The sequence below is a fragment of the Anticarsia gemmatalis genome, chromosome 19 (genome assembly GCF_050436995.1).
Source record: "Anticarsia gemmatalis isolate Benzon Research Colony breed Stoneville strain chromosome 19, ilAntGemm2 primary, whole genome shotgun sequence".
NCBI classification, from domain to species: domain Eukaryota; kingdom Metazoa; phylum Arthropoda; class Insecta; order Lepidoptera; family Erebidae; genus Anticarsia; species Anticarsia gemmatalis.
In genome coordinates this window covers 1,682,168-1,704,353 of record NC_134763.1, presented here as the reverse complement: position 1 = coordinate 1,704,353, position 22,186 = coordinate 1,682,168, and the positions used below count along the sequence as shown (strand labels likewise).

The 22,186-nt window shown below is 38.2% G+C and overlaps 3 protein-coding genes and 1 non-coding gene across 6 annotated transcripts; 2 read left to right on the top strand and 2 right to left on the bottom strand.

Annotated features, from left to right (window-relative positions):
• Positions 1-293: 293 nt before the first annotated feature.
• On the top strand, positions 294-5,805 carry cbc (protein CLP1 homolog). The gene is made up of 9 exons (XM_076126793.1): positions 294-557; positions 685-846; positions 1,202-1,421; positions 1,788-1,958; positions 2,277-2,365; positions 2,802-2,903; positions 3,328-3,459; positions 4,445-4,626; positions 5,177-5,805. The coding sequence occupies exons 1-9, from the start codon at positions 465-467 to the stop codon at positions 5,286-5,288; spliced, it is 1,263 nt and encodes a 420-aa protein (XP_075982908.1). The 5' UTR covers positions 294-464; the 3' UTR covers positions 5,289-5,805.
• TRNAS-AGA (transfer RNA serine (anticodon AGA)) lies at positions 4,058-4,139 on the top strand. The gene has a single exon. It is a non-coding gene; the product is annotated as a tRNA-Ser (tRNA).
• Positions 5,806-9,591: 3,786 nt separating the features above from the next.
• LOC142981318 (uncharacterized) lies at positions 9,592-13,509 on the bottom strand. Of its 3 annotated transcripts, none has more exons than XM_076127147.1 (4): positions 13,315-13,509; positions 12,510-13,234; positions 11,847-11,915; positions 9,592-9,739 (listed from the first exon to the last, which is right to left on the bottom strand). In XM_076127147.1, exons 1-4 carry the CDS (start codon positions 13,321-13,323, stop codon positions 9,721-9,723), a joined length of 822 nt encoding a protein of 273 aa, XP_075983262.1. In that variant the 5' UTR covers positions 13,324-13,509; the 3' UTR covers positions 9,592-9,720. The 3 variants fall into 3 exon arrangements, with proteins under 3 accessions (XP_075983262.1, XP_075983261.1, XP_075983263.1); XM_076127146.1 differs by lacking the exon at positions 9,592-9,739 and adding an exon at positions 10,875-11,124 and having other exon boundaries at positions 13,315-13,502; XM_076127148.1 differs by lacking the exon at positions 9,592-9,739 and adding an exon at positions 11,236-11,254.
• A 300-nt stretch (positions 13,510-13,809) lies between these two features.
• Positions 13,810-17,322, bottom strand: LOC142981320 (uncharacterized). Its single transcript, XM_076127149.1, has 2 exons — positions 16,894-17,322; positions 13,810-14,424 (listed from the first exon to the last, which is right to left on the bottom strand). Exons 1-2 carry the CDS (start codon positions 16,994-16,996, stop codon positions 14,114-14,116), a joined length of 414 nt encoding a protein of 137 aa, XP_075983264.1. The 5' UTR covers positions 16,997-17,322; the 3' UTR covers positions 13,810-14,113.
• Between the last annotated feature and the right edge of the window lie 4,864 nt (positions 17,323-22,186).

The window sequence follows — 22,186 nt, the reverse complement described above, 5'->3', positions numbered from 1 at the left end:
ATTAAACTTATCGTTTCATAAAGTATAAACTTACTTTTAAGGTAAACTCGTTTTGATTTTTTCTATTTTGTATTGTTTCTTTTTTTCTAATTTCAAGTTCCCAAACGAATTGCGTTTAATTTCTTTCTATAAGTTGTCAAAAAGATCGAGTTGACTGCTGACAGATTTTGCCAGTACCAATAACGTTTCAGTATGATATTTTAGCTTTTCTGAAGCATAATTATATTTTTGTCACTTTCTCTCTACCGCCACTCAAGTTGATTTATTGATCAGTTCATTTCATGCTAAATATATCGTTAATTGGGTTTTGTTTTGAAATTCATTTAGTTGTACCTACGTACTGTAGGTACAATTTTACGACAATTCGAAACAATTACTGAGGAAAAATATAATCCGAGTACACCATAATATAGCCTGGACGGGTTGAAGGAAAGATAAACGCGTTAGAACGAACATAACTCAAAATGACTGAAGTACAGCTGCAAGAGTTTAAACTAGACCCTGATTCTGAACTCAGATTTGAGGTTGAATCGAAGAATGAAAAAGTCGTGCTAGAGGTATTTAAGACTACTTGGTCTCATTATTAAGCCGATTCGATTGATAGTAGTATGTTTGTATGCTTTGATCGGCATCTTAAATGTTTTGGAGTCCATATGTTAGGTTAAGTTTTTGTTTTGTTTTTAGGTCAAGAGTGGTTATGCGGAGTTGTTCGGCACTGAACTTGTGAAAGGCAAGCCCTATGAGTTTCATACGGGCGCCAAAGTGGCTGTGTTTACATGGCACGGATGCACTGTGGAACTGAAAGGCAAGACTGAAGTTAGTTATGTGGCAAAAGAAACACCTATGGTGAGTAATACTATGCATTCGATTTGTGATTAAATACTTAATTACTTGGCTTTACTGATCCTAGGCTGATGATTTCACTTATGGAAACATTAAAATATAATAATGTAACAAATCTTTAAGGAGTTAATGGGAATTTCACCAGAATGATTCATTCTAATTGCAATAAATTGTGAAATAGGTATTTTAAGTCATGTAAATCAATACAACACATATCTGTTACATTATTTAAAGTAATCGACTTTGTAAAGACAAAAAATATTACATTACATCTGTCTTGATAATAACTCATTCTTCAACTATTTCTGAAGCTGATGTCTTAAACTAAGAGATATATTTTGAACTATCCAAATTCCAGGTAGTATATCTGAACGTCCATGCTGCTCTCGAACAGCAGAGAGTAGCGGCAGAGCAAGAGTCCACCCGGGGGCCTGTCACCATGATAGTGGGCCCGGGAGACGTCGGCAAGTCCACATTGACTAGGATCCTGCTCAATTATGCTGTGAGAATGGGACGCAGGCCTATATTTGTGGACCTTGACGTAGGACAGGGGCAAATTAGTGTACCTGGCACTATTGGTGAGAGACTTTACTTAGGTCTGCTGTGTGGTTCTGAAGCTGTAATTAATCTTGCATTGCTTGTATATACCTTCTGCTTGGACAAAAAGATGAAAGAATAATTAATCAGCCTTACTCATGTATTTTTTTAAAATTATAAGTATGCAAGTCCAAAAATTTACTAAAATTGATTCTGCGTGCAAGTAGATCCATGTAAAATATTTCCCCGGGTAAAAAGTATCTTATATTATGCTTATCCAGGTTATAAACTATCTGTGTACAAAACATCTTCAAAATTCGTTCAGTCGTTTTGGCTTCAAGTAACAACTATCAGAACATTTTTCGTATTTATAATATTAATAAGATAAGTCAAATTTGTGCTTACAGGTGCATTACTGGTAGAACGACCAGCATCGATAGAAGAAGGTTTCAGTCAGCAGGCTCCACTGGTGTACCACTACGGACACAGCAGTCCCTCGGAGAACCTCGAGCTTTACAACACTATAGTGTCCCGACTAGCTGAAGTCATCGCCGAGAGATGCGAAAATAATAAGAAAGGTGAAGGTTACACATTAACTATTAAATAATCGGTTCTCTGTTCTGAGCGGTAGTGTATCACGAAATCATGGATTTGTTTCCTAGGTCAGACAAAGTGCTGTTTGTTATTTTTAAATGATATTCGAACTAGTTTCTGCCCTGACCTGGGAATTGAACTTGAGCCTTTTGTAAAGCACTCACTGCTTCGCTACTGGACAGTATGGCATATTTAATTACTAATTTCTCAACCTGCACTTGGTCGCTCCCTCATTCCGTGAGGGGACCATTGCCCAGCAGTGGTATGGAAATGGATTAAATGTTTTGATTTTGTGGTTGCAGCTTCTACCTCGGGAGTGATAATCAACACCTGTGGGTGGATCAAAGGTGCCGGCTACAAGATGCTCACTCACGCCGCACAAGCCTTCGAGGTAACGCTATAACTAATATAATAATTAAAAACCTCATTTAAAGCAAAATGTCACTTTATTAGTATTGCTAAATTCGTTAAGCTATACGAAATATCGTCTTTTTACAAGAATAATGTGATATTTTTCAAACCACGACTTTACACATGAGCAATTGTAATAATTTAAGCGTTGATCGATTATAAAATATTGATAATTTAACTGTAGGAAAACAAAGTACTGCGGTAATTAATGGTCAAATATTTATGTGATGAGCAGGAGTATCAGGAGTATCTGTTTTGAGCCTGGTTGTCAATTTAGCTATATAAGTATGTATTTAGAAGTATATAAGTATGGAATCAAATGACCGTGTGTGAGTTGACCGATGATATTTACTTATTTATACAGTGATATGTATGGTAACAATACTTGTAATAAAAGTGAATGGTGTTGATTCCAGGTGGACGTCATATTAGTGTTGGACAACGAGAGACTTTACAATGAGTTGAAGAGAGACATGCCAAAGTTTGTCAAAGTCGTATATTTACCCAAAAGCGGTGGTGTAAGTACAACAATACATTTTTTTATGTACATCTAGCTCTAGCTGTACATAATAAAATACACACATATTCAGTTCGGCATTCGGCAAAACCGAATATGTGTAGATGAACCCGATCGACACAAACCGAACAAGTGAGTGGAGCCGGTTTTCTTGTTCGATAGTATTGCCGAACCGAATATGTGTTGCAAGCCTAATAGAGCAAGGTCCCAAGGCCAACAGACGTTCCTTTTTTTTCTCAGGAATAAAATATATAAAATAACGTAGTGTTCGTATCTAATACTGTATCCACACCTGCCTGTTCGGATCGAAGGAAAGCTTAGAGATCCCTGAATATCGTACAATTACAAATGAATACCAGTAGTGTAATGTCCTGCGCTGTTAGCCGGTTATAATAAAATTATTTTTATTAAATTACCATCTTCAGGTGGTAGAACGCAGCAGCTCTCAGCGCGCGGAGACACGGGACGCGCGTATCAGAGAGTACTTCTACGGGAAGCGAACCCCCTACTACCCGCACTCCTTCGACGTCAAGTTCACTGATCTCAAGATATACAAGGTTATTTATCATTACATATCTCTTTAAAAGTTTATAATATAACTCTCTAATCTGAGCAGTAGATTAATTAACTGATGATCACGACGCCTCGGGTTCCATTTCCGGGCCAGGAATGCTACTGCGTTTTTCTAATTTCTATTAGAATATTCTTCAATTCTGCCCTCGATAGATGAAAAGACGAATCTAACATGACGTAGTAACGGAGAACGAAAACAAAAACTCTAAAAACGCATACAAAAGCGGTTTATTTTGCTAAGCTTAGTCTGTACCGGAGCGACATAAACGACGAAAAATATAGGGAGGTGCGCCTAGTTCCGCAATTTCGACAAAAATGTTAGCTCTTTTCAACTATCAGAGGTAGAATAGTAACTCTTAGTTCGATCACGAGCCTAGTATATTGCAATATGCTTACTCATATAACATGGTACTTACATTGTCAATGGCGTGGCGTACATACCTGCATCTTTTGTTGTAACACGTGTGATGCTATACATGCCTACAATATGTATGCTAGTCGAAAATAACGTAATTACATCCAGACTTGTTCATTTTAAATAAAATACCGAACAACATTGATTGTTTGGAATCAAGTTTGTAAGCAGTCGTGGCCGAGCGGTTAAGGCGTCTGACTAGAAATCAGATTCCCTCTGGGAGCGTAGGTTCGAATCCTACCGACTGCGTTACATTGTTCACTTTTTGTCTTTTCACTAATATTTTGTGATAAATTAATCAGCTTTTACTTTTTAATAAAAACTAAAATTAAAGACTTTTAACAAAGAAATTTGAAATTTAGACGATTTCCGTGGAACAGTGGTTAAAATGGTCGCCACGCCACTACCATAGCGTCGGGAGGTCGTGGGTTCGATTCTCACACTGAGCAATATTATTTGTGCGACAAGTAGCTGTGTGACTTAGAATATTTGATTTTTTAGCAATAGCAGTGCTAAAAATGTTATCGTGAGTGTTATGAGTGCGGTGGGTGCAGGTGGGCGCGGCGTCGCTGCCCGACTCGTGCCTGCCGCTGGGCATGCGCGCCGAGGACGCGCTCACCAAGCTGGTGGCCGTGTGGCCCTCCGCCGCGCTGCAGCACCGCCTGCTGGCCGTGAGCTTCGCGGCCGGGCCCGACGACCACGTGCTGCACTCCAACCTCGCCGGCTTCGTGTGCGTGTGAGTGTGCTCTTGTCACTTCTTGTGTCGCAACACTTACGACCGGTTCTGTTCATGCATATCTAAAACGGCCGCATAAGCTATTGACTTTGACTTGACATTTGTGTAGTCGGGGCAAATCTGACTGTACTATAGCCAAAGTATAGTATAGTCAGATTTGCTTTTGATGAAGATATTGGCCGGTGAAGTTCATTCTTACTTATATTCTAAACTACAAGATCACCAGGAACCTGATAGAACTGAACTCGCCGAGTGAAGACCGTTTACCCCCGGTTTTGAAGTACATTTAGCGGTAGTTTATCTATTCAATAGCGTTATTTTTTGAGTTTTGACAGTATTGAATAGATAAACTACCGCTGAATGTACCTAAAAAACCAGGGGTTAGTCTTGCAAATACTAGTTTTTTATGAACGTCTCGTGACGCCTCGTTATGTAAAGTATTAAATACAATAAGTTACTTATTTTTTGCATTGAGTTATTTTCGAGTTAATCTGCTTTAATTATTTTTTTATCTATAAGTGTAATTTATAGTTTTATATATACTTGACAGAACGGCGGTGGACATGGAGCGGCAGATGCTGACAATTCTGTCGCCGCAGCCGCGACCGTTGCCCAACACGGTCCTGCTCCTCTCCGAGCTACAGTATATGGACAACCACTAGTCCGTGCTCTTTGGCGCCCGCGTCAGACATGCCTACTGCAATATATCGCTCAACCATCCGCATTGGTAAACGCCTACTGATTCCCTTTACACTGTGACATTACGCAACTAGACATATTCGACGATTATTATTTGTAAATGGTTTACAGTTGTTATGAAATTAGTGTAATGTTATGAAATGCACTAGAATTGGGTGTTTGAATTTATTTTATTTTCTCACATACAACCGTATGCAGACTAAATCGTATTATTGGTCTTTATTACTCACAGAATTCCAGTTTTTGTCCAGAATACTCCAGTTTTATTCCATTATTGGCATAGATGATTGTTTTTTTTTTTAATATTTGTGTAGTTATAGTAAAAGGAATTAACCAGTTGGTGAGCGACAAGGTTGCAAAGACATGATAAGACCGGGAGTCAAACTTTAAGAATCGTGTGACACGATCCACGGGATCTCAAACTGTAAATAATATTTAAATGTAGAACTTAATTAAAATAAATAATTTTGTAAAAACATTGGTACGAGTTTTATTTTAATGTTAATTGGATAAACCTAATGTAAAACTAGAAATAAATTGTTTTTTTCTGTATTTGTTTTGTTTATGTGGTTGTAATCCTTCACTGATACACTCGCATCGTCGCTATCCAGTGCGTTAGCAGGCCGTTATTTTTGGCAAAATAATAGCGGCCGACCCTTGCCTTCCTGACACCAGGGCCCTAACTGCGCGTGTCGTTAACTAACCCCCGGTTTCTGAGGGACATTTACCGGTAGTTTATATATTCAATGGCGCTAAAACCCTTAAAGAAAAAAAACGCTATCGAATAGAACTACCGCTAAATGTACTAGGAAAACGGGGGTAAATAATGGGCCGCTAAAATGAATTTGGCGTATCAAGTAAGGGCTAAGACGGCCCACAACGGATCAAATAACTGCCTATTGGAATCAATCAATGAGTGGTCAACGCGACTATTCTAACCTTTTCACCGCCACGGACGTTAAGAGACGTAAAATTGAAAATCGCTCACGACGCCATCGACGTGATAGCACGTCAAAAATATCACTTTTTTATAGTTCAAAATAAACATACAACAATACGTTTCAAGTGTTTTCTTTCTCCTGTTATTATTACCTAAACATATTTATTACATTATTACACAAAGACATATAATAATTAGACAGTTGTACCTGAAAAAAAAACAAAGTAAATCATCATGCAAAATGTATAAATTTAGCCCGCAAATCCACGCCACAGACGTGAAGACGCGTCAACTAGTGATGTGCAAGGAAAAGGACTACAATCTAAACACTTTATGCAATATTTCGAAAACAAATTGAAATACTTCACTCCTTTCTGAAAAAAAAAATTTTTGTCTGATATGTTTTAAATTAGATTCAATACAAACCTAAATATGTAATAAAACTACCATATCTAGTGATAAACTCATGACTAAATAAGTGCAAATCGATCATTTTGTGGCAACTCTCGCGCATCTCTATTAGCGGAATCCCTTACAGTGCTTCGTACGCCACTGACGGAATCAGACGGCGCGCTCTGACGTCACCCGCGCTGCTGGACACTCGTAGTGTTGTTGCAATACGTTATTAATAATAGGTACATAAATTCTTGTGTATAATAAATTTTTCGTACACCATCTGCGCCACAAAAATGTCTTCAAGTCAAATGACGACAGAAGAGCTGTTGAGAGTGTTAGAAGGTGTAGAAGATGATGTTACATATTCTGAAGCAGAATCTTTAAGGAGTGACGATTTAGAGGTAAGTTATTGTTTGAATACATTAAACAAACAATAAAGGTATTATTAATGTTGTAGGACTAACAAAAAAACACAGTTATCATGCCAATACGTACTATCTATGTTTATTGTACCTTTTAGGTATAGTTACTACTTTTGTCGTTATTCAATATTAGAAATATGTTATCACTACATAGTATATTTGTATGCTTAAATCTTTAAAACTACGCAACAGATATTGATGCGTTTTTATACGAGTACGAAACAATTGTGCAAAATTGAGTATTGATTATAATTTAACGTATTCAGATGAATGATTAAACGTAACGATATATTATACTTCACTCCGACTTGCCACACTGGTACCGTAAAACGGGGTGAATAGAATTCGCGGGGTGAATAGAAAAAAAATCAGGAAAGTTTTCAAGCCCAATGTTTGAGTACTCCTCGTTTAAGAATTTTGTTCAAATTTGAAATGATTACACGTCGATATTACTTCTCTGCGGTGTCATAATTGTTTAAATGTTTAAATTGATATTTATACCCAAAAAATTGCTTCAAAGTCAACCGTCCTCGAATGCCTTAATGGTCCATACATTTTTTTCAAAACTTTGGTTTTAAAGTGGAATTTCTTTTCTAATGAGTTGTTTGGAGTGTTTATCTCTTTAGGTGTATATTTATCTATAAAGATACAATATTGTTAACTGAAAAAACGTTTTAAAACACAATTTTTCCATTCACCCCTTTGGTTGTTTCGATTCACCCCTATCGCTGGGTGAATAGAAATTGACCATTTTTTTAATGAAATATCGTAAAACTATGCATATTTTTGGACAAATATGGTTTTAACTCTTTCTTCATGGCGCCGGACATGATATAAAACAACCTGACAATAAAAATAACAAGTTATTCGCTACAAATTTTTAGGACAAAGTTGAAAATTGTTTCTATTCACCCCGTTTTACGGTACATCTCTAATATAAGGCGGCAAAATTTGAAATCGCAGCGCTGACCACGCCAGTGGCGTTTCTTAACGTCAAAAGGTGTCGTCACAACTGGGATTAGTGCTGTGACTTTTTGAATAAAATATTTGAATTAAGTACTTTTTTTATGCAAATTGTTCGTGTATATCATTGTTATTTTTGGGTAATGAGTACTGAGTAGTGTAAAGTTGACACATGGGAGAAATTCAATAAAATTTTGTGGTACTTTTATGCAATTTTTACTCATAATATAAGAACACGTAAAATTAATCGAAGTTTTATCGATATACACTTTTCCCGTGACTATTATTTTGTAGGTATAAACGAAGGAATTTATTGCTTGGCGTGGGGAACACCGATTTTCAATATTACTCTGGCGGTGAAAAGGTTAGTCCCTCTACGAGCGTCGACTACTTATGAAGCCAGCCATTAAGTAATTATGTTAGTCCATTGAAATGTTACATGAGATTTACATTTATTAGAGGACGCAAAAAGCAAGCAATTAAAAGCATAATTTGTAGCAAATTATTTTGTCTACAAATATGTTCCATAACTTTTTGTCCTAAATTAACAATTAAAGAAGTTATAAGCAAAAAAGTGCAATTTTTTTTATAGTTATTTTCTTTATTGCTCTATAACTTTTTTTAGCGCCAGCCGCGCGGATGGGTCTCTGAAGTTAAGCTACGCTTGCCGAGGTTGTTTGGTGGATGGGTGACCATCTTACACATATCGAGTTCCTCCCTATTTCGGAAGGCACTTTAAATTGTAGGTCCCAGCTGTCATTTTCGAAGATATTTGACAGCCGTTAACAGTACTTAGAAGCTTGAAAGTCTGACAACCAGTCTTAACGAGGGGTATCGTTTTATATCCCAGGTAAATGGGTTGTGGAGGTCAGACAGGCAGTCACTCCAAGTAAAACACTGGTATTCAGCTGCATCTGGTGAGACTGGAAGCCGACTCCAACATAGTTTGGAAAAAAGGCTAAGCTGATATGAATATATTAAAAAAAATTAACTCAGACGAATCTTGTAGAGAATTTTGCGAGGAAAATTTTACCCTATATTTTTTTTAATTTCATTAATTAGAAACTCAGTAACAGCGCTCCGAAATAGACCGGATTCGGAAAGAAAATTTTTGTAAAAAAAAAATTCACTATTTTGCTTATAACTTCTTTAATTGTTAATATAGGACAAAAAGTTATTAAACATATTTGTAGACAAAATAATTTGCTACAAATTATGCTTTACAATTTTATTGTAAGACGCATAGTTTCCAAGATATAGCGAAAAAAGTGTTTCCACACCTTTTCCAAGATGGCGGCCGGGGGACAAGGGTGGCGACCCCACAAACTTCAAGTTAAGCTTCTATTGACCCCCCCTACATGTCCCAAAAATAAAATTGCGTCCTCTAAGAAATGCAATACTCGGCCCTCAAATTGTAACATTTCAATGGACTATGTAGAAATATTGCATATTCGTTTAATTTAGGGTTACGTATATTTTCTGCAGGGTTTTTATTTACTCACATTTGATACTAGGTATAAATTGAAGTAGAATTAAAACAAGGAATACATTTAACATCATTTATTAATATTAGGAAGAGTTCACCTAACTTCTCCATAATTGCAGAAGTGGCTTTCCCCATTTTCAGCGCACGTTTCCCGAGTCCAGGGTCCATAGATCTCATGTACGGCTCCTTCAGCCGGGCGTCCAACTCCTGTTGAATACATCATTATTAAAACATTAATGTAAAACTCAATGCAGCGAAGTCGAAGTTCATTTAGACTTTTTTAGCGCATTGACATTGAAGATGTGACTAAGGGTTTAAACGCTGAGTATAACTAGCTCTGAGAGCAGTCACCATAGATTATTATCGGCCGTCAGGGTATCCGGATAGACGAGCACGAGGTAATAGTATGAAACAGTACAGTGCGACGTTGTTACAAAAAAATAACGTATCGTTTGTAATGCGCATGTCGAGACGCGCCGCACAACGAGTTGCTCTATTCAGCCGTACTTACGATTTGTATATTTCGCAATCCTGGTTCTTCAGCCGATGTCGCCTAACGTATACAGCGTAACGCCGTTGCTCTAGCATCGACTACGCATCGCCGCCGTAACGCTCGCATCGCATGCCGCAACTAACTATCTGAAAGGACTCGCACGCACTTGTGTGTGTCGCCGCTCGACAACGTTAGATACATGTACAAGTAGTACGGAGCAGGGCCTCGTGCCCTACGCGTCGCTCAACTTCGCCAACATACGACAGACAGCTGTGATCCACGTACTTTAAAGCCAATTGTATGCAAACAGGCTGGGGTGCGTTCCGACCAAGTATATGATCGACATTTTGGTTTTACTGATTATTATATTATAATTTTGTTTCATTACGGGTCACATTTACGCTATCGGGTCTCACGATCTTGTGATGTAAAATTTTTAACTGAATGAATAAATCGAGATTACCGAACGCACCGCCACATTTATGAATGCCTGACGCATAATTTAGTTTTGGAATAATTAGTATATGCGATCGCGCGTCATATAGGTATCCTGCAATAAAACCACAAGTTTATACAGAAGTACCGCAACCAAGGAGAAGCAGTATTCCAAGCCAAGGTTTCTAGGGTATCATGCATGAAGATTTTAGTGCCGGAAAAGTAATTAAAGTAAAAATTTTCTTCTAAGGTATTTAATCTAAAAAGAAAAATATACAGCTTAAACAATGTTCCTTAATACTTAAGACTTATCATTTAGCGAAACTCAATCCAATCAATTATACAAATCTATTACGATCTTATATTACATGGAACATGTAGTCAATTGTCAGCGGGTGAAATGAAAACGTTCCGTCAATATATCTCTCATTTATTACAATTAAAAAGTGATTCACATAATTCTATTTCACTCGTTCTGGACTTACAAGCTACGGTCTATGGACCGGCGCGCCCGCTGCGCGACGTAACGCGGCGAGTGGCGTGTACAGTTTGTTCGTCACGTGGTTATAACTACTCGCTTAGCCTAGTGCTGCGGTGGGCCGGCTAGTAGCGGCGAGGGCCCATGCCCGCCAGCTCCCTACCGCGCGCCGCGCCGCCGCCGCCGCTACACAAACGTCACAGCACGTTACGTTAACGACCTAACGGCCACAGCGGTCTGCGGCGAGCGTCACTCAACAATTATATTAAAACAAAAATGTTATCACCTTAAGTTGATCAGTCCAATATTACATTAGCTGCATTGAAAGTATTTGCCAACGTTTGAATCATGATAGTTACAAGTAAACATTAAATAAATTTTCTCCGCAAGTTTGGTAGGATTTTATTATTGCTGAGATACTGAAGTGTGAGTCATAATATCAGCTAACGAAGAGTAAACAGTTTATTTGCTTTCATCTATTCTGATCAATGAATTATCGTTTAAAATGTGCCCTGTGGGTGTGCTGTAGGTATGGCATACACACATCCTTACCTGGAAGTTAGTGGCTCTTCTTTTTTCATGTTAAATTATAGATGAATGTCAAATCCATATTTTTTTTGAGGTAAAAATAAACCAACAGTTTTGCTTGTCAAACAAATAGCTGCTGGGCATTATTATCACATTTAAAATAGTATTAATTTACTATGGTGACAGGTATAATTATGAGTCTATCGTTTGAAGATATTTGATATGAAAAATATATATAAATATTATTTTTAAGAATGAAATAAAACAACAAATATATAAATTGATGATGACGGATATGGATATGAGCTGTAATAACTTGTACTGTGTACTCATCGCTAGCTGTGGGGGAGGGTGTATCTAACATGGGTAAATGATCTTACCGTCCCATCGGTGGGTACTGCTGGGCGTATGGGTCTCTGTCGTATCCTCCCGGACCAGCTGCACCTCTCCTGAAACACAATAACAACATTACTATCTACCTTCTTCTTAACATTTCATCAATATACTATTTAGAAAATTTAATTATTTGAGACTTCTGAAATGTCTGTTTTCATAAGCAATGTCATTTCTGAGTCATCCTCACACAGTCACAGTATTAGTATGACAATGATTACAAGCTGCATGCCTGTTTACTTATCTCATGTTTATTTGAGTTACACCATGTGCTAGTCTATCAAACCTCTTTAAATTCAGTCGGTAAAATAAATTACCTAATTTAAATTTTTACCATCAAAAACTGTATTACTTTAACTAACACGTTCTTACCACTCTAAGTAAGAATATGTTAGTTGAGAGTTGTCAAGTTCATCAATTTGATCAACCTTTGCAAAGCCAAGAGAAACAGATGATTTACTATGTATCGGAACACAAAATGTATCAATATACCAGTTATGAATCTTTATAACATCTAAGTAAGTACTCTAAATTAATCAATTGGGTAAATTCTTGTTTTAAATGTGTTCCTAATTGTCAAATAGCCACAGTAATGGAATTTAAGGGATATGTTTTGATGAGTGTTACTGAGAGCAATATTTTAGACTCACATGGGTGATCGTCTGCTGAACATGTCACCGTTGGGCATGGGCGCGGGGCGCGGCGGCAGCGCTCGCTCGTAGGGCGGCATGGCGGGGCGCCGGTCCATCAGGTCGCGCTCGTCGTACATGGGTGCGCCGCGCCGGTCGTCGTACATGGACATCTCGTCGTAGCGCCGCTCGTCGGGCACGTAGGGCAGCGGCGCGGCGTAGGGGTCCCGCGCGCCGCGCTCCATGAGCGCGAAGCCGCGTCGGTCCTCGCCGCCGTAGCCGTTGTAGCGCTCGTCGTAGGCCGGCGGGGGCGCGCGCTCGCGCTCGTAGGGCAGCGGGCGCGGCGCCAGCGGCACGGGCGCTCCGGGCGGCCCGCGGGCGTGCGGCGCGGGGCGCTCGCGGGCGTAGGGCGCGTCCCGCAGTGGCGCTCCGCCGCGCATGGGCCCGCCGCCGCGCCGCTCCATGCCCCCGCGCATGCCGCCCCTCATGCCGCCGCGCCCGCCGCCGCCGCCGCGAGCCCCGCGTTCCTTGATGCGACCGCGCTCGACCGATATGACGCCGCCGTTGAACGTCGTGTTATTTAGCGCGCGGATCGCCGCCGACGCCTGGTCCTCGGTCTGCATGTGCACGAACCCGCAGCGGTTCATTATGTCGCATTCTGTCACGACGCCGAAGCGCTCGAATAGCTTGCGGAGCTCCTCCGGCTTAGAGCCCTGCGGCAGGCTGCCGACGAACACCTTAGTTTGCTGAAACGATATGTTATTTCGTAAGCGTCGGGTCGCACGTTCACCGAAATACACGTATTAACGAAAGATCTTTCACTCACCGGCACCATTGTACACGATATCACTTATTTCCACTAATATTAAATCTATAACTTCACTAGCGCACTTTTTACGCACCGCTTCTATTCTACTTTCCGTTCAAAATGGCGGACCGGAACCCGGGCCGGGATGACGCTTAGAGTAATGACGCTCAATATCGTTCGCTTGAGATAACTTCTCGGATTGGTCGATACTTTTCCCGCTTTGCAAAAAAAAACATATAGAAGTGATTTCATTGGTTGGTTAAATATTCGATACGCAACAGCAAATGAGCAAATCACACAGATAAAATATAACACTTACGTTCCGTTTCTTGAAATAATTGATTGTTATAATATTGACTGTTCTGTAGCTTGTAAAATTACTGTCGTAAATTTATATACTACTTAATAATATTTCTTCAAGTACATAAATGTGTAAAGTAAGAGAAAAAATATTTATTTCAAGAATTCAAAATAGGGTTCATGTAGGTCTTGCACGCAAAATTTTATTTAAAAAAAACAACTCAAAGCATGACACTTTAAACAATCGATTTATTCTGTTGATTAAATATTTGAATATTAACTCGAATTTTAGTCACAACATTTTATCAGAAATTGCAAGTTACATTTATATAAAATAGGCAAGTATTTTTCACAGGCCCTTAATTTTATTATTTTACTTTCACCGAAAACTTCTGCGTAATTTATTAGTTAACTAGGTACAAGAATTACTTATTTACAAAGTAATAATTATAATGTCCATACCTACTTATTGAATTTATAACATAATTATTCTAACAACTGCAATCTATTTCTAATGTCAGCTTAAACTATCTAAATACAAGGACGCGTTATAAACAGATCTCATTAATTTCGTCACTTGGAAATTGATGGAATTCTTGACGTAGTCGGCCAGGTTATATTTATTGAGTATTCCGCAGATCTGGGTACAGTTAAATATATCAGACAATTTGCTTTGAACTTTTTCCGAATCGTTATGATGGATCACTTTCGGAGATATCCTTTTAGCCTTTTTATACAAACTGTCTGCAACTGCGGTTAAATTCCATGTCAACATGTCGTTGCTTTTTTTTGGTTCAATATTTCGCGCCATATGCCCTAGTAGGTATCCTGAAAAAGGAATAATTAGCGAATGTAATTGATGACTTCACGAGTTTACATGGTCGCTAGTGATACGAGTGGGTGGTAATGCTTAGGTATAATGATGGGCGATGGCCCAATGGGTTAGGTACTCTGCGCTCTGCGGTAACTTCCGAAATAGTGTTACAGGGTTGCCACTTTGATTTTAGGCGCAAGATCAAGGGCAGTATTATACCAGTTTGTAAAAAAAATGGACTTAAAAACAACTAGATAGGGGAAGATCGTTGCCCCTCGTACGCGGGGCACATACATACAGTCAAAATAATATTCGAATAAAACAACGTAGGATCTTGCTTTTGTATGTTTGCGTGAGTCCCGGTACCATCTTCACTCCAATGTAGCTTCGCGCCATTTGCACCAGTGAGCGTGAAGTCACAGGCACAAACGTGTTTTCTTGCTCGGTGAGTAATTTTTTTATCAACGTTTTGGTTTTTGTTTAAGTAGATAAAATAAGTTTTCGTGTAGAGTATTATTTCAGTAATTAGCAAAATATACTCAAGATACGTTTCCTACATTTTATTATAACTTTTTTCTATTAATATTAAAAAAGGATATATTTTGTTGTTATTTGGTTAGTGGGGTACATTCGGACAGAACTAGATGGGGCACATTTGAACGCGTACAATTGTACCCATGTAACTGATAAGTTGCAACGATTTAGTGTATTAGCGTGCTAATTGCTATTCTCTACCTATGTTTTGCTATAGTCGATATTCGTACGTATACCTATATTTTAATACCTACTTATTTATTTTTTCCACTGCAACGTGGCTGGACTTATAAACCAGAAAAGACACGTGGACACGCTGTAGGTGAAGAATTTATGCAATCAGCAATAAAGGATGTTATGCAAGGACTTATAGAAGTATTTTGATTTATATTTGTCGTTTTATTCGCAAGTACACCAGAGTGTACGAAGGTACCCCATAGTTGGGGCACCTTCGTACATATTCCGGGTTTAGTAAAAATCATAATTGTGGATGAAACATTAGATGAAACCATCTGTATTTTTTTTTAATTAATCTCAGATAGTTGCACTATGAATTAAAGATGCCCATTGAATTATTCATCATTAAAATTTAATAAAATAAATGTGTAAATCGAACGTGGGATCACGACGTTCGACCCACCAGTTAACAAAATCATTTTAAAAAATTTAAAATTTAATAAAAAAATAAATAAATTTAATTTAATTCAAAATTTTAATCGAGCTGAAAAGAGAGTTCTCAATTCGCTTTTTATACACCTACCAGCCTATTAGTGCCTATGTTATCTCAAAACCTTTTAATGGACCAACCTATTTTTTATTAATATTCTTTATTTGAATGCTCCTTGTGTTAATAGTTCGTTCTAAGTTGCCGCTGACAACTTCTTAACAACTCCACTCAACTTATCCTTAACTAGCTGACTCGCGCAACTTCGCTTGCGTCACGTAACAGAGGATGGGTGAATATTATCCCCGTTTTTGTAAGTTTTTACTGGTACTCTGCTCCTAATGGTCGTAGCGTGATGATTTAAAGCCTTCCTCGATAAATAGGCTATCTAACACTGAAATATTTTTTCAAATCGGACCAGTAGTTCCTGAGATTAGCGCGTTCAAACAAACAAACATACAAAGTCTTCAACTTTATAATATTAGTATAGACAATGAAAAATAGTTATTTGAAAGCTAGGTATGCTTGTTTGTTATGCCTGAGTTTAGTTCTAGCACATTCGATAACAAGAAGGAAATTCTTAAGTAATGACACATAAAAACAAACGAAAGGTAAGAAATAAGTAACTATTTTTTACTAATACCTACCTACCACCACATAATAATAAGTGATTTAGTGGCCTCACCTCGCTATTTACATTATGGTAGGTACCTTTGTTTAATAGAAATATAAAACAGAAGTCTACCTATGTATCTAAAAGTACCTAACAAAATATTAGTTATTTTACGCTGCACTGCACATAATAAATACAGCAGTTTTTTTCTCATTGTTATCATTGGGCAGGTTTCCTAAATTCCAATTAGTCGCTTAGAGCTAGTATGTATATGTGCATTAGTCACGTATCGTACGTGGGTAGATGTTTCATTACTTCATTAGCGAATTATTTTAAATGGTAGATAGGTAGAGGTGTTTGTTCTCAGACTGGTTAGGTGCCGTCATATATAGGCAGGACTTCATTGTTCCTGTTCCGCGTCATGAAAATGAATATAACAAAACTGTGTGTATTTCTTTAAAATGAATATACATACGTCGCGTGTGTGCAAGTCTATTTACAAATACGCAGGCCGCATGCAGCTCGGTTTCCAAAATAAAAATCGTATGAAGAGTATTTGCTGACAAATATTATCCAATTGTTGATCATCCGTTCAGCAACGAATGCTGGCGCCGATATAAATGATAGTATTTGACAGTGACTAGATTGTTGGTAAATAAAAAGTAGTCTTACCTCCAAACATGCACAGCAGGCCGGTTAGCAGCACTATAACTGCGAACAAACGTTTAGTGACGTGCGGAGCCGGACTCACACACGACCTACGTTCTATACTCATAATTTAGAAGCAAAATTACAAGTTTTTATCGCGTTATAAGTATTCACGGCACTCGGATCGTATGCCGCATGAAATGGTAACAATTCGTTCGCTTCTCTCGGCGGCCGTGATTCCTATTTTATTTTTAGACGTCTCAGTGTGTTGTGTCTCCGGTGAATGATCTGTCCAAGATGATATTTTTCAAAGAATTTTGTGAATGATTGTTGGTTTCCTTTTCTGGGATGTGACGCAAATATTATTTTGGTTATCTAACTAATTGAAACGTTCGTGATGTGCTTCGTTTGCTCATTCCTTGTGGATATTACTCATGTGTATGTGCTCAAAATTTTGTTAATTAATAATATTTTGGTTAGTAGGTACGAGTTATATCAATTTACCATTTAAAACATGAGGCAGACAATTAATAAGTGGGATGATCACGTTAAAACAGTACATAATAAATTAAAGATCAAATATTAAAGCATTTTATTATAAGAACAATACAAAATGTTTAAGAACAATGCTCTTTGGTAAATTTCTGATTTATAAAAATATTGTTTCAAGATACATTTATTTTAAAGCTTAATTTTAATTAACAACTACTTAATGTACCTAGCGAATTGTGATGCATTAATTTTCAGTCAATATTTTTAAAATTATTATCAATCATAGGATATCATAATTTCAGTAAATTGAATCTAAAACAATATTGTAAATAAAAATTTCAGTAAATTGAATCTAAAACAATAACATAAAATTTATAAAAATAAAAAAATAACAAAATACATACATTGGATAATGTATGTTAAACAATCTTATTTCTTGCTAAAATGAACTAGGTACTTTATTTCATTAAAACTGACCAACCGCGCAAGAGGTTTGTTACCACTAGCCGACAACATAGTAGAATCTTGGCTTGCACGGTGTCCAGTTTATATAAAAAAAAACTATTTATTTAAACAAAAAGAAGCTGTATTAAAAATGCCACTGTCAGTTATATAAGTCTGTAAATCACTGATGTTCTAAACAAAAGACCTTCGAGCCTCTGTGGGCAAGAACCTTGCATGCAAAACTCTTGTTGGACTTAAGACTTTCTGAGCTACGATTAGCGGTAGTTTATCAATACAATAGCGTGTAAGCTGATATAAACATGACAGTGATACTACCGCTAAATGTGGCTCACGGACACTAGTTGTTCAAGTTTAAGTTAAGTATTTGTTCGACCAGGTTATCCTCCTCAGAATCATAGTCTGAGGTCGCAGGCTCCGTGTTATGGACCTTTGCGCCCTTTAGCACGGCACCCGCGAGTTCCTTCTTAGTCTCTTGTTTCCTCATCACAGTAGACTCTTCTATAGTACCCCTGCTATAGAATCTACAAAAAAGAAATTGTTAATAGAATAATTATCCTGTATGACAAGATGTATGGATGTGAATGAGGCAAGGGAAATGTGTTAGGATCATACCAAGATGTATTGTACCACGTATTGTGGTCTCTGCCTACTCCTATGAGAAAAAGGAGTGATAATATTGTTATTGTTGTCTTTAAAAAATAAACATGTATGTATGTATGTATGTATGTATGTATGTTAGGGACCGAACGTCCTAGAAACAGATACACAATAACGCACAGATCAAATCCTTATCCTTTAATGATCTATGACAATTTAAATTGTATAATTATCATTTTTAATTATGGATGGTCTGGTAATAGACAGATAGACAGAGGAGTGTTACTAATAGGCACGGAATGACTAACATTATAAGAGGAACGGGTATGTGGGCGTGGCGCTATATGAAGTATGAGCAGCTATACTTACATTACTTACCCTAGTACTAACCTAACAGATGACACTAAAAGCACGTAGATAGAATTCAGATATAAAGCACAAAGTATTAGGGCAAAATACGACTCTAATGTCTTTGAGCTATCTGGTCATTTTAAGTAATACTCGTTTATCCCTTTTCATATTTCAGTGCCACATGCCCTTTTTCTTGTGTTAGTTATTCCGTACTAATAGGTCTTAGTATATCAGCTTAGCCTTTCTTCCAAGCTATGTTGGAGTCGGCTACCAGTTTCACCGGATGCAGCTGAATATCAGTGTTTTACATGGAGCGACTGCCTATCTGACCTCCACAACCCAGTTACTGAGGATATAATACGATACCCTTCGGTAAGACTGGCTGTCAGACTTTCAAAGTTTCAAGCTTCTGACTACTGTTAACGACTGTCAAAGATTTTTGAAAATTACAGCCGGGACCCACAATTGAACGTGCCTTCAGAAAAACGGAGAAACTAGATATGTATAAGATGGTCACCCATCCACAGATCTACCTCAGCAAGCATAGCTTAACCCGCGCGGCTGTTGTTAACTAATCCACGAGCTAATAGGTCATAGTGTTGGTTCTAAATGGTAAACATGATTGTAACCTGTAAAAGAAGACAGGTCTTGTCTGTCCTATCCTGTCGATGCGGCCTCTGGCCTGATCTTCCTTGCTGGGGTTCCAGTGAGGGTTGACAAGCAGCAGGTGGTTGGCGCCCCACAGGTTGAGGCCGGCCGAGCCCGCAGTCAGCGACAATAGCATAACCTGCCAGCATTCACTCTCTCTATACTAATATTATAAAGCTAAAGAGTTTGTTTGTTTGTTTGTTTGAACGCGCTAATCTCAAGAACTACTGGTCCGATTTGAAAAATTGTTTCGGTGTTAGATAGCCCATTTACCGAGGAAGATTAAATACCATTACGCTACAGCCAATAGGAGCTGAGTACCAGTAAAAATGTTACAAAAACGGAGAATATTTTGACCCATTCTCTCTAAGTGACGCAAGCGAAGTTGTGCGGGTCAGCTAGTTATTAATATTTTGATGTGCTCCATACAATACGTGGTATAAGTTCGTACCTCCCACGTAAGTTGTCGATGGTTCGAACCCGAGGCAACACACCAATGACTTTTCGAAGTGATGTGTGTATTATAAATAATTATCACTTGCTCTAACGGTGAAGGAAAACATCGTGATCGAACCTTGCATGTCTAAAATTTGTTTTATTTAATATTTATTGAGGGCATGCGAAGTCTCCAACCCGCACTTGGCCTGCGTGGTGGACTCAAGGCCTAACACCTCCTTCGTTTACGAGGAGACCCCTTGCCCAGCAGTGGGACATTTATGGGTTAAAAAAACAGAATAATCTAATTAAGCTCATATATTATGTATGTATTGATGACGTACCTTAGTATCGGAGTTGCGAGTATTGATTGCAGTAATAGCGCGGTCTCTGTCTGTCGCAGGCGCGTTTCCATCAAACCTCACGTAAGGAATGCCGTCGCTCGCCAGTTGAGCCTCTATCAGCTCCAGTAACGATGTCCAAATACTGACCACAATGGCTTTGTCACCAGCTGTCACCAACAATATAAGAAAATGATTAATGCTTTGTGATGCGCCTCGTAGAGTATTCTACTGCTATGACTGCTAATAACTTATTATTAGCACTTAGCAGTATAGTATAATAGGTCTCGAGTTTAATTCTCAAGTTGCAAGATTCTATTATCATTAGACGGTCAAGGACTATAGTCTTTACGTATTTATATTTTAATAAGCTTCCGCCCGCGACTGCGTCCCCGTGAAAAGGTTTCCCGTATAAAAAAAAACATATTTGTGAATCTAGGTTAATTTCAAATCCGTCTGTAGAAAATCCAAGAAGTTTTATACAAAGTTTCACTCCCTATTTTATCCCCTCAGGGATGGAATTTATCAAAATCCTTTCGGATGTCTACGTCATAACATCTACCTGCATACCAATTTTCAGACCGATCCGTCTAGTGGTTTGGACTGTGCGTTGATAGATCACTATGTCAGTCCGTCAGTCACCTGTGAGTTTTATATACGTATAACATATAGATATTTCTTAGTTGTAAATCGGAGTTTCGTAACGTGCCTATTAAATGGCGATAGACTCGCCCCAATTACGGCAGTTAACCTGACATTGTTAATGGCGAAATGTAGATCTCTGTCCTACACCTCTGCCTTCGAGGCGCCCATTTGGAGAATGCCGTCCGTAATTCAATCAATTTTCAAAAAGACGACACACTGTATGTATAACTAGCTGACCCGCGCAACTTCGCTTGCGTCACATAAGATAGAATGGGTAAAATTTTCCCCGTTTTTGTAACATTTTTTATTGCTACTCTGCTCTTATTGGTCGTAGCGTGATGATATATAGCCTATAGCCTTCCTCGATAAATGGACTATCTAACACTAAAATAATTTTTCAAATCGGACCAGTAGTTCCTGAGATTAGCGCGTTCAAACAAACAAACAAACAAACAAACAAACAATCAAACAAACAAACTCTTCAGCTTTATAATATTAGTCTAGATGAGAGTTTACACGAAGTTTATTATTAAGACGTGTATGAGTTATGTAGAAGGTGATGTGTCGTACCATCTCGTGTGAACACTCGCTCCCGGAGACACGTCATGACGCTCCTCACCCTCGACGAGACTTGACTCGCGTCAAACACGGGATTGTCATCAGACAATACCGACTTTAAAGAAACCAGCTCCTCTTGTGATAACACGTTCTGTAATCACACAACGACCTTCGTAATACATTTATGTATATTAATACTTACTAATCCATACTTACTATTTATATTATAAATGCAATATATCTCTGTCTGACTTTAACTCAATCACGCCTAAACTATTCAACCAATTTGCATAAAATTTGGTATGGAGATATTTTGATACCAGTGAAAGGACATAGGCTACTTTCACCCCGGGAAAATGACGCATTCTCATGGGAAAGTTCAAGTAGCGGACGAAGTCGCGGGTAAAAGATAGTATTAATATAATAAGTATGTCAATAAATAAATATTTCGCCTAAGGATTCGTTCACAAAAATATCTCAGGTCTCAGGTGCCAATCCCTGGTCGGGCCAAAAAGGTGGTTTCCGAGTTTTTCCGTTCAGCATTTCTTAGTGATTGCTCGGAGTTAGGACTTTGAGGTCGAAGACCTCCGTGCCTCGGAGAGCACGTAAAGCCGTCGTCCCGCTCCTGACCTCCACTGGTCGTGTCGGTTATCCGTCCTACAGGGCTATGAGACTGAAGGAATAGAGAGTACCTGTGCATTGTTCGCACACTTGACCACTATAATTTATATATTATATTTATTGTGGTTCTCAAAAGACAGTATAAATATTTGTCATAATGATAC

What these genes read in the sequence shown, in the direction of transcription:
- LOC142981320 (XM_076127149.1), bottom strand. Translation starts at nt 16,996, where the DNA reads ATGAGTATAGAACGTAGGTCGTGTGTGAGTCCGGCTCCGCACGTCACT. An exon ending in CCTGCTGTGCATGTTTGGAG is followed by an intron (nt 14,425 to 16,893) that starts GTAAGACTACTT and finishes TTCCTTTTTCAG; the next exon opens with GATACCTACTAGGGCATATG.
- cbc (XM_076126793.1), top strand. Translation starts at nt 465, where the DNA reads ATGACTGAAGTACAGCTGCAAGAGTTTAAACTAGACCCTGATTCTGAA. An exon ending in ATGAAAAAGTCGTGCTAGAG is followed by an intron (nt 558 to 684) that starts GTATTTAAGACT and finishes TTTTGTTTTTAG; the next exon opens with GTCAAGAGTGGTTATGCGGA. An exon ending in CTCGCCGGCTTCGTGTGCGT is followed by an intron (nt 4,627 to 5,176) that starts GTGAGTGTGCTC and finishes TATACTTGACAG; the next exon opens with AACGGCGGTGGACATGGAGC.
- LOC142981318 (XM_076127146.1), bottom strand. An exon ending in TTCAGCAGACGATCACCCAT is followed by an intron (nt 11,916 to 12,509) that starts GTGAGTCTAAAA and finishes ATTGTGTTTCAG; the next exon opens with GAGAGGTGCAGCTGGTCCGG. An exon ending in CAGTACCCACCGATGGGACG is followed by an intron (nt 11,125 to 11,846) that starts GTAAGATCATTT and finishes ACGTTTGTGTAG; the next exon opens with CGGCGGCGGCGGCGCGGCGC.